General features: G+C 36.2%; 1 protein-coding gene across 2 annotated transcripts in view; it reads right to left on the minus strand.

The window, feature by feature from the left end:
* Nucleotides 1-12,187, minus strand: part of TMEM161B (transmembrane protein 161B) — a 33,116-nt gene extending 20,929 nt beyond the window's left edge. For both annotated transcript variants that reach the window (XM_064735486.1, XM_064735485.1), the window contains exons 1-3: nucleotides 12,143-12,187; nucleotides 6,156-6,259; nucleotides 1,610-1,690 (exon numbers count right to left, since the gene is read on the minus strand). In XM_064735486.1, coding sequence (XP_064591556.1) covers nucleotides 1,610-1,690; nucleotides 6,156-6,229 — 155 coding nt within the window. In that variant the 5' untranslated portion in view covers nucleotides 6,230-6,259; nucleotides 12,143-12,187. The remainder of the gene's footprint in view (nucleotides 1-1,609; nucleotides 1,691-6,155; nucleotides 6,260-12,142) is intronic.
* Nucleotides 12,188-12,636: the final 449 nt, after the last annotated feature.

A 12,636-nucleotide genomic window follows, 5' to 3' on the forward strand; every position in this document is an offset into this window, starting at 1 on the left:
GGCCTAGAGGGCCAAGAAGACCAAGCACATCCTGGCCTGTGTCAGACATAATGTGGGCAGCAGGACCAGGGCAGTGACTGTATTCTGTAGTCAGCACTGCTGAGGTCATACCTAGAATCCTGTGTTCAGTTTTGGGCCCTTCACAACCAGAAAGACATTGAGGTGCTCAAGCAAGTCCAGGGACACGGAACTGGGGAATGGTCAGGAGTATAAATTAGATGAAGGGAAGCTGAAGGAGCTAGGGGCTATCAGCCTGGAGAAAAGGAGGCTTACAGGGAGCCTTTTTGTTCTCTACAACTGCCTGAGGGAAGGCAATAGGTCGGTGTGGGATGGTCTCTTCTCAGGGTTAACTAGTAACAGGATAAGAGGACCTAGCTTCAAGCTGTGCCAGGGGAGGTTCAGGATGGACCTGAAGAGGAATTTTTTTGTCGTGGAATTGGATTGGGCTGCCCTTCTTGGGGAGTATTTGGTGGAGTCGTCATTCCTAGAGGTTTTCAACAAATGATTGATGTGGCCCTCAGGGCTGCAATTAACATGTGATCAAAGGTTGATCTCTTTTCCAACCTAAAAGAGGCAAATACAATTGCTAACCATGCTGCTTAAGAGCTAGGAAACAGGAAGAAAAATTAAATTACAATTAACATTATATGAGCAGTGCACAGATTAATTCAAAACTTAAGATTTATAAGGGAGTTCATTCTGGGATAGAAGAAACAGAACTAGAAAAAACCTCCTGTGTTGCCAAAAAGAAAATCACAGTGGATTGTCTGGTTATAAACAAAGCCAATTTAGACATATTTCATCAACATGGGCAGTTCCACCACCTCAAGATGTCTCAGTTCTTGATGCAGCTGTTTGGAACTTCATGTCTGAATACCAGAAATCTATTTCCACCTTAAGCTGGTAAGACAGCTATTCCATCCACTCAGCTGTCTTTTGATGGATTCACAAAGCCTAGCTCTTTTAGCCCCCTTGAGTAAGACAGACTTTTTTTTTCCTGGATGATCCCAGCAGCTCTCTTTTCCTGTTCACATACAAATTTTATTTTTCTTGAACACAAGTGATCAGAACTGTACACAGTAATCCAGATAAAGTTCTACGTTGGTGTCTTGTCCAAGAGGATTAATATTTCCCTCTCTCTTCACTAGAAACATTTAATGTAATATATCCTAAGAGCCCATTTGCCTTTTTCACAGCTTTGTTAAGAGCAGTGGCTTACAGTAATCCTATGTTAAACTAATATACTCAAATCTTTCTTCTCTCACTTCAAGATGAAAAGCTACAATCCTAAGATTTGTTTCCACAGTTTTTATCTACATGCATACACTCACTAAAAAAAACTTGCCATTGAATTTGCATTTCACAGACCGTTTTGTGGGCAGAAATTAACCAGTTATGCACTATTTGGGAATTTCCAACTCTGTTAAACTGATAAAACATGTTTTGATAAAGAACTGTGACAATTAATGCAAGCAGGGCATCGTATGCAACTAGCAGTTTTTAACTCATGCTAAGACAAAAGGTAGGCTGGTAAAGTTACTAGATGAACCATATAATGCTGAAAAAAACCCAAAAGATGGGGGAAAACAAGCTTAAAAAAAGTATTTACCTATCTTTTTTACTTTTCCCTCTTTGCTTCCCTGCAAGAATCCGCAGCTCTTCTTCAGTGGGATGTTGATACCACCGTAAGCTAAAGAAAAAGAAAACCTCAAGTAAAACAATACCATTATTAGCAATTTAGAGCATGGCTTTCAAAAAACTGTATAACACAGATTTATATACTTACTAAGACACCTGTAATTTGTCACTCCTAAGCAAGACACCTTTGTGTATCAGTGCCAACCCTGCCTGAACTGAACAACAGCTAGAGTTCAATTCTCCACAGCAAATGAGGTATTTATACATAACTAGAAAGCTTTGCCACTTTGTCATTCACATGAAAGCTCTTAGGGTCTCTGAACACCAACTTTTAAAGATATCATCAAATACAGCAAACACAGTCATACAAGGTGGGAAAGTTCACTAGAAAAATTATACCACTACAATTACTCATTAGAACCATATTCTAAACAACTTAATAAAGCATATAATATCCCTGCCAAATCCAGTAATTTCCCAGAATCTGAAATATCAATTATCTAATAATCATTACCAAACATAATCAAATGTTTTTTCTTAAGCAGAGCACATCATAATCCCTTTCCTTAAACATTTCTCAGTGATATCTTCAACTTCTACTAGAAAAAGCACTATTAAAAAAATCACTAATTTACACATAATTGACCTACAAGTCTTTCCACTTTCATAGATCAATGCACCATTAATTGCTCATTCATTTAAAAGGCAACAAATGGCATGGAAATTTTGAAGAGGACAAACAGAGACGGTTAAGTGTCTAAGATGGTATATTTTACCTAAATTTCTAAGTATGGCAAAAATCTTAGTAGCTGAAACAAGCCTTTTCCACATTCTGTCCTGATGTGGGAAGTCACTACGATCGCCGCGTATCACTATGATCTCCACTCTGAAATGCTGCAGTAAAGGAGACCAAGTATTAACAAGGACAGACATGAGAAATGTGTGTGGAAGTAGAAGGCCACTAATTGTCACACATAGTGACACAGGTCAATACGTAATAAAGGAACCCTCAACCACCACCTTGCATAAAGAAAACTTCACCAAGTAGGACCATTCAAATCCATACTGGTGAATTAGAGATGATGTCAGATGCAATTTCTAAAAGTTAGCAAAGCCAAATTTGGAAGGCATCAAAACTCAAACAATCTCAAGCCATTTAATAACACTTGATTCCCGGCTCCATTTTAGAAAGGCTTCCTTCATCTTGGGAACTCTTCAAGAGAAAAGAACGCTAATACCAGCCAACAAACCATCAAACCATTGCACACTGCAAATTTCTGTTGAAAGAATTCACTGCCAGTTCCAAAACTGAAAATGGCAAATATTACAAAGTTTGCACGAACAGTTTTGGATGGGGAAAAAAATGAACTCAATTTTGTATAAGTAAGAGTGAAAGTTACTTCATTAATTTATTTTTATTATGTATAGTACAGTTGAGGCATCTGTGATTTGCAAACTTTGCTGCAAAAGAGACTTTAAGACTGAGACACAAATAAATCAGAGAAACAAGCTTTGCATCCAAGTCAAACTACTCTGGAGATGGTAACTTCTGTCCTTCACATGACCCAAAGCAACTGTGAAAAAGCAGATATATTCTTCTGCTTTGTCATTTACCACATCACCTTGATCTGTACTTGGGATGCTAATGATGAAAGCCACCTATGTGGCAAAAAAACTTTTCAAAATCTTTCCTGCACAGACAGAGAAATGGTACCTAATGCAGCAGAACAGACAAAATTCTTGTTCTGTGTAGCATGCTAACACAAATCAAACCACAAATTATACCACAATTTGCCCCTAATTTTACTACAAAATGACATTGCAAGTGATAGCTAATTAGAACTAATAGGATAAAGAGTTTTGGTATTTTTCAGTTGATAAACCCTACACATCTTGCATTTAAAATCTAAAAACCAAAAGACTTGGACAAACATTTTCATAAAGACAGAGATAATAAAAGGTAGTTTATATCTGTTTTAGCTTACATATGCTTAAAACTGAAATCCCACAACTGATTATCTTGTGGTTTTGACATATCCAAGTCAGTCTGAATAGCAACAGACACACAGACATGCCCTAGTTAATTTGAAAAAAGGTCATTAACGAATCTACAACAAAACATCCATTTCCCCCTGTATCCTAACATGCCCTGAAAACACAATAGCTAAAATAGCTGAGTGACTTAAAAAGCAGTGTTTTGGTAGAGAATGTTTTATTAGTTAAAAATGATGCAAGGCCTACACAGATATTTAGGCTGGCAAATGTTTCAATAAATCTATTTAATTGCATTCAAGTTCTGAAAATAGCACTGATTGAAAAAATTCATATTTCTTAACAAATTTATGTAAATTGCTCTTCAAGAGTCAGTGATAGCTATTTATTCCATTAATAAGTAACTACCTTAAATCTGTCTATCCTAACAGTTCCTTTAGATTTTGAGAAGTCTTTGTTTCCTTTTAACAAACTTCCCATGAACACAAACAGCCGTCTTTAAACAAACTAGTCACTTAATGTTTCTGTCTTGTCTAATAACATGCTTATCCTCCCTCCCATTCAGAAAGGACTATCCACAGACATTTCAGATCCGTCTTGCCTGCTAATCCTTTGGAAGCAGGACACTCAAACAAAGTCACTTAAAAACCACTGTTAGATACCAAAGATTAGTTGAAGTTTACTAACAAAGGTAAGGAGGAGCAGGTGATAATTTTTCCTTAGACAGATGGATTGCTTTAGGAGTGTGCCCGTACCTGCACACTTACATGTGTAAAATCCTCTATAAAACCCACCCCACCCACACAGGTCTGTCAAATATCACTGGCAAAAAGACTATGGAGAAATGGGTTAAAGATAAAAGATAACCTTAGTTATCAGGTTAACTAAGAAAATAACTGCTTTTCTTTCTACCATTAAAATTCAGATTCTTGTTGCAGCCAATCTTCTGACTTATTCTTTTTTCTAGACCACAGGCTTACTTCTGATTCTTCATACAATTCCTGTATTCAGGGAATTATTCAGAGTGCCTGAAATGACAATACACTAAAATAGTGCTATCAGATACATAAAAGAAACTGAAAAGCAACAGCCAGCTACTAACATGGAAGGCAATAATAAAATTCCCACTAACTTCAGTAAGAGCAGAATTACCCAAGCACAAGTGCTGAAATCCTGCTTGAAGTATTTATCAATCTGCAGATGCACGAAGATAAATGGAGAAATGGATTTGAAAAATATTTGAACAGCAAACTTCTTCCTATCGCTGGCATGTGGTATGCCTTAAAACAAGGATACAGTAAGTGAAAACTTCACAAAAATTAAGAACACGGGCATAATACTGATAAATTATTTTGCAAGAGCAATTAGATATTTAAATTTTCAAATAAAAGTTTACATCAATCTTAGACATAAAAGGTATAATATACAATTTGGATAACTGCTGATAAAAAAAAGACTCTCACAGTGACACACTTTAAAAATAAATGGTAGCCAGTTTCATATTGATTAGTGTCATGCTCTTTTTAGAGCACAAGAAAGGTGATCAATATCCTGCCAATATGGTTAACAGTGAAACTTCACACAACAATTGAGAGTATGATTCCTGTTTGTGTCATCCACCTGACAACTACTGTTTTCTGTTATATCTAACATACATCTAAACAACATTTACAGTCACTTTTCATTAGCAATTTGATGGGCGATGAAACCTGGAATATTAAAAAGGAACAAGTTGATAATTATGAGATGCAGAGAAAAAAGACAATGCAAAGACTTGTTAATACTCCTATGGAGTACATTATTATTCAAGGATACTCCTTCAGAAAGTAGGCAGTAAGGATCTGATATTCTCAAAATTTTAACAGTTACAAAAGACAGCACACTACCTGCTAATCATACAAAGTGTTCCTCTTACCAAATGAAAAGACGCAGTATCTATGATTCCTTTTAATATTTAACATAGTGGTTCATATTCAAAACAGCTGCTGTTTTAAATTGTTATTATGGATACAGTGACATAGAGAATGCTCCCCTGGCAACTCATTATGTCTGTTTGATCTATTGCTACAAGAAAGTACTGTACTGAAATTTATATTAATCCTGTCCTTTGACATATTAAAAAGGAATAGAATTTTTAATAAATACCTAAGCACTCTTCATACGCAAGGCAAATCAGGAGGTAGATTATCAACAACACAGAGACAGTGCAGAGGAAAAGAAAACCCTTTTATTCTTCAGTATATTGTATTGAATTTAGCTTTTTAATATTAAAGGATGAACATTGTACCTTTAATATAAGAGCTGAACAACAATTAACTTTGTGACTGATACAATTAATAGCAACAAACAAGTAATGTTCTTTTACAGCAACACTGTCATTTTGCCTTGAGCCCACAAATCACATGTGACAATGCTATGGTAATAAATTTAATAAAAGTCAATTACTTAAAAAAAACCCAAACAAGATCAGTATGTGTTACTTTTACTACCCTGATGCATAATTACCATATTCACACTTATCTTACCTGCCACTACAGAGAAGCCAACGAGCAAGAGAATAGTGAGGTATGATCTTCTGTATGACACTAGCCATTACCATGGTAACCACCAACTGTACACCTATCACACCCTGTAGAGAAGTAAGTTAATAACAAGTCAGTATGTGCTTCAGAAAAGCGTTGAAGTATCTTTAAAAAAAACCAAACTTAATAACAGTCTGTATAACAGGCATGATAACACTGCGGAGGAATTGGGGGAGTGAGCCGGCAAAATACTAAAGCTGTTTAAAAAAAAGTTCTCTGAAACTTGCTACAATAACTTACAAACTTCATCAAAGGGAAAAGGCATTCTCAGGTGACCACAGCTAATCTCCCTGAAGAGGTCTAAGATCCTCCCCCTCATAATGCTGACCCCATTATGTATGTACAGACATTTCCTCTTTGTTTACCTAAATCTGTGGATTTCTATCTTCTCTAATTAGTCATTTTCAAGGACTCCTCTCCACATCATCATCATCCTTACTTTACCAGCTCAGTTCACCACCTTTTCCTCTTGATTTAAGAGTCATCAACTCTTTCCTCTCTAAATCCTAGTCTTAATACCAGTTTGGCCAGACTATTGGCAAAGATGCTCTTGTCCCACTTGATCTGGTGGATACTACTCTGTCTTACCAATCCTTGCACCTCAACAGTGTCCCATGGTCACATAAGCCAAATCCCTTCTACCAACACTTGCTATGCAATGAGCTGTTAACATACAACTCTACATCAACCCTTCCCCTCCCTACCAGCAGTATAATCTTTCATCCTAAATAAAGCACTAAGGAAAGTGCATGCACTCTTTTCTTCCTTTAATGCATTCTCCCTTAGTAAAACATAAATTGTGTATATACTGCCTTTATTAAAAAACATAGGCAGATGAAATGTTTTGGATATACATTATTATCTGTAATTCAACACAATTGAGGGAAATAAAGACAGAATAAAATGTTCTTCAACTATTTATAAACACTTTCAATATGTTACCACGTCTCACAAAAAAGTGCCATGTATCAATAAAAGGAGGTGCTACTTCTTTATACTTTGAAGTAACACCTTTGGAGGGCGTCAGATACCAGCAAGTTTCTTTGGTGCTCAAGAGTCTCCACCTCCTCCCTCTTTGGAATTTCTACTGCTTCTACACTTTGGTGCCATCAACCCCTTGAGGAATCTTAAAGTGTAAAACCTCACTTTTGTTTATGTTCTGTTTCACTGATATCAGGATCAGGAGCCAATCAGTAGGTATTTGAATGTTCAATCTTTATTAAGGATTATGCATAGTTCTGCACATAGATTACTCAAACCAATTCCACCAGCTTCCTAGCTAAGAGAAGTGCACTCCTAACAAAAAAGTGTTACCAGCTGCATGCATAAAATACATGCTATACTTACATTACTAAATTGCTAAGTATGTACTCTTTGAGTACAAAACAAACCATTTTAAAAATCAAATGTTTCTTCTGACCATCTCACACTAAGCCCTATTACCACTTCCACCCAATGTAAGTGAGAAATCACTGTCCCTTCATCTAGCCTTTCCACTAAGCCATTATTCTCAGAATTCACTCTCTTAGGGTGAACTTACATTAATATTCCTCTAGAATAATGTATTTACTAGAAGCATAGCCTAATCAGATGCCAGTATGTCTCTTCATTTACTCCTAGAGCTTCCTATCTGTAAGGGAAAGAAATTGCCTTAAGACAAGAGAAGGGAAAAAGAAGCAAAAGAGGCAGTTTTTTTATATAGGGCAGCAGGTCCACTAGCTGAGCTAAAATACTTACAATTCAAGAGACTACTTAAAAGTGTACCAATAGAAACTAATTTCCTTACTCAAATAAAGCTTGCAGATTGTAACAGAACCCATCAGGAACAATTCCTCTTAGCCACTGAATGCCTTGCTGCACCCTATATACCCGTTTCCAGCGGAAATTTATAGTGCTCAATCCCATAAAGTTACTGATGTATTTGATAAAAACAGAAACACCTGCAAACCTTTCTGTGTACAAATAAAAATAACCTAGCAAGTTTTAAGCCACTTGGAAAAAAAAAAAAACAACCAAACCTAAAACCCCAATGATATCTCTGAACTTAATTTTGACTTTGTGAAGGAAATATCCTAATAACCTTCTGGTATTTTTATACATTTTAAGCAATTAAAAAATGTATATACATCTATAGACACACATATGCCACATGTGGGCATTTTTCTAGATTCCTGAAGGTTACTATTTAATCACAAGCAATATACTAATAGAGAAAATCTGTCACAAGAATTTTTTTAAAAAATCCACTGCATTAATCTTCCTGCAATCTAACAAGAACACTAGTCACAGGAACACATTTGACAATACAATGAGTCAAAATAACGATGTGCGCACAGCACAACTTTTTGCCAACTCTACCTTTCTGCCTGGATGTGTTTACACTCTACTTGTAGGTTAATTAACACATTCCAGAAAAACGTACAACACCCCAAACTACCCCCATATTACAACACTAGAACACATTTTCCCTCCATCCCCAAATACAGGGTTCAATTCAGGCTCTGTCTAGATCCAGTCTCCCCCAACTTCTGAGTCTTCACTTTACACTAATAGCAGTTTAAATTCAAAACAACTAATTTCAGAACAATAAATGAAGATTAGGTGCTGGTTTCCACCAATATCTTACATCCTCTACTTGCACATTAGAGGACACAGGATTCAGATCTTCATCAGAAATCTACAACTTTAAAAATCTACAGTATGAGAAATAGAGTGATATGTGTTTGAGGAAGATGCTCAATGTCAAAGCTGACACTGCAGGGCATTTTGAGGACCTGTGGTAAACAAACCCTGGAACCTACCACTTGATCTGTATTGAAGTAATAAGCACACAGTTGGTGACTGGGTTGACTCAAAACTAAGAGAAACACTACTCACTGTTAGGAGATGAGGAACTGCTGCACAGATTAAATAAAGTGTCTACAGTTACAGAATAGTCTGTGGAATTGAAACCATTCCATAAGGCCTCCAACACTGATTCCACATAGATCCATGTCCTTATCATGCTTCAGCTTTACAGCTTGAAACTTGAGACCAAGTTCAAGACACTAGAGAGAGAGGTCTGCACTCTGCTGATCAAAGACATTTTTGTCAATCTCCATAATACTGGGAAGCATAGGGACCAAAGCTGACTATGTAAGTCAGTTTTTCTGCAAAACACAGGCTGGCAAGTAAACTCCTGGTCAAAAACAAGACTGAAATGGTACAGCCATGCAGCAACAACACAGTCTAATAAACTGCAGTCTGTCTGTTTTTCTGCCACAGAGGAAGATCTTTGATGAGAGGTGTCTCAGAAGTCTTGAGGACTATGTTCACTTCCTGACCCTCCAGCAACCATGGCATTCCTACCTTTGTTTGAGTAACATAACACACTTTACATAAAAGCTTTAAATAAAACATAGCAGGAAACACATTAAGTAGTCCACAAGAATAGTTTCAGCAGTTACACTAATGTGAAGCTTGACAGATTTTGGTAGGAAAGAAATGGCAGGTTGAAAATGCAAGAGTGTAAGGTTGAAAAAAGTATAACCTGGACTTTGGTTTTCAGTCCTTTATAGTACATACCTGACTTACTGATTAGTACAAGGACAAAAACTAAGAATAAGTAATTAAGATAAGGTTACAATACTCTTATCTACACAGTAAGGGTACTTATAAAACACCAACAGCTACCTCACAGTAAGAAAAAAACCCAACAAATTTTTCAAAGTACTTCTACCTAAAGAACATTTTTCTTTTCATCATTACATGATTTATAGAACATGAAATAAAAAGACAGACAAGGTTGATTGTATTATGCAAAGACACCACTCCAGTCTCCTTATTTTGACCTTGCCCAAGGTTATTCCTCCTTACCTGTAGTAAAAGGGCATGGGTTTCCGTCTTTTCTTCCTTTTACCACTTATCTACCTATTACAAATAATTCAAATACCAGCTTTACACAGGACTTTGAAACTACTTGTTCTCATACAGTAACCATCTCCTCCATTACAAGATGAGGGCCTTGAGCTGAAGCCAACTGCTGTTGCACCAGGACTGCAGTAGGGATACAACTGCATGACTGAAAAACAGCTGGTAGAATCCCATTCACAACTTCACCTTCAGAAATTTAATGACCACTGCTTACTTTCTGAAGTGGCAAGTCTTGTAAAAAACAAGATTTTAACACAACTGTACTTGAGCATCCTACAGATGTTAATACAGGCCATAATAATATCTTTCAGTGGTAGCACACAAACACACTAATATGGCTGATGATTTTTCAAGTAAGAAACTGAAAAGGTATTGTAATAGTAGTGGCCACCAAGATTTTTAAGAGAATATAACAAATACTCCTATCTCCTGCAATTTTAAAAGTGCAATGGTATTTGTGAGGTCTGGAAGATAAATCTGCTTTGAAATGCCATTTAATAGCTGACACATTACATCCTGTAAATGAGACTTCCCTGTATAATTTTTTCTTCATATGAAAATTTTTCTCCTTATGTCCATGTTAAAGCTCCAGCTTGCAAGAGCAAAATAGTGTTCCCCTGAAATAATAAATGCAATTCAGAATTGTTTCTTAAATAGTAGAAAATATTATAGAGGATGGCCAAGAAAAGTGAACTTGCTGTACAACATCTTAAAGTGAATGCTTCCTGTGAAAACTATTACTTTCACAGATATCTTTAGTCATTACGATAATCAGCATCCTGAGGCAGTTCAAATCCTACGGTTTGTAAAAATCAGACATTCATACAGCTAATTTTGGAAATCTACGATAAGAGAACTCTTCAAAAAAAAATCAGATTTTTACTGTTTTTTCTATTCTCATGACCAAGGCTTCCCTGAATTAAAATTTTCACACACCTATCACTGTTTACAAAAAAGTTGCTTAAACGGGCATGAGGAATATACAAGATGTTCAATAACATCACCTAACTGCTCACCCTCACAGAGTCTTTCATACCCAAAGGTCACTTCTCTCTTAACCAGTGTCCTTCAACAGAGACAAAGAAGAACCATAAACTGCTGCTCAGAAGGACTCAGACATGCATGACTCCCTTTGAAACAAAGTGATTTGTTTGAAACCAAACAGTTTTAGTCAGTGAACAGCATTTTACCTGACAGTCTTGCTTCATTTACCACTGAGGCTCTCTAAGTACAAGATTACAGAACTAGTGGTCATTAGGCAAACCACATTATTGCTACAGAAATCTTAGGGACAGAAAAAGGGCATTTATAAAAATGCAAATTTATCATTATTACTGAAGAGGCAATACAGAATACCTGTTGCAGTGAACACCAATATATACAGAATATATTATTAAATTATAACTAAAACTAGTTCAGAGAAATTATGTACTACACAGGGAAAAGAAGGTTATACTCCATTATTACTTTTCCAAGATTTTCAAAATTTAGTTTGCCCAGTATTTCCACAAATCAGACAAGTACAAACTACAGAAGTTCCCACTCTCTAAAAGACTGGCTTTTTAAAGAACAGGCTCTGTCATTACAGGAATCATTCCAAGTATAAAAAGTGCGAAGACGTTAACGTCTCTGCTGAACAGTATAAAACACCATGGTCTGACAAAAAGTTAAGACGCTTGTGCAGAGCTTAAAGTCATGGCCTAACTGGCATTGCAACCGCACAGAGGAGTCCTGATAGTCCCATCCCAGCAGGTGCTGATGTTTATAACCTGATTTCTAAGCTTTTGGTACAAAAGAAACTGATGAATGTTTCATTCTCCTGTTGCTTTGGAACTTGAAAATACAGCTTCCAAACAGCACAGAAGTAGACTACCATCTTTTGCCTTCACTTGTCATGGAACCACACACAAAGGTCATTTGCCCACACTGCCAGCACACAGTAAAGAAAACTGGACCTGATCTTTCAACCCCATTAGGCCACACAAGCAAGCACTCAATTACTTTAAATAAGGACCTACACTGAAAGGAAAAACTTTTTTGCTTGCAATTTTCCAAATGTAGCTTCCCATACTAGACCACAGCACTCACGGACTCCTACAAATGAGAGGAGCATCTCAAGGCCTTTTGAATAAGTATTCTAACCCCTGTGGAAAAGAAAAAAAAAAAAAAAAAAGAAAAAAGGAAAAGACTTCATGAGAAAAAAATAATAATTTTTTTCAAAAATCATAAAGAAATCACAATTTCTTTCATATACAAGAATTTACACTATAAAAACTACTTTAGTGAAACAACATGATTAAACTTCTAAGTAGGAGAACAGTTAAAAGGCAAATTTTATCAAAAAATTTACTTGTAAAGTGCATTTCTTAAGACTTAGATCAATGAACAAACACTGGTGCCATAGCTAAAATGACATATTGACACATTCATATAGTCATATGGAAGAGAAATATATTAATGGCACATACAAAATACATTTTTATACCTGCAGACTCTGTTCCTCATATCTCAA

The sequence above is a fragment of the Zonotrichia leucophrys genome, chromosome Z (assembly GCF_028769735.1).
Source record: "Zonotrichia leucophrys gambelii isolate GWCS_2022_RI chromosome Z, RI_Zleu_2.0, whole genome shotgun sequence".
NCBI lineage: Eukaryota > Metazoa > Chordata > Aves > Passeriformes > Passerellidae > Zonotrichia > Zonotrichia leucophrys.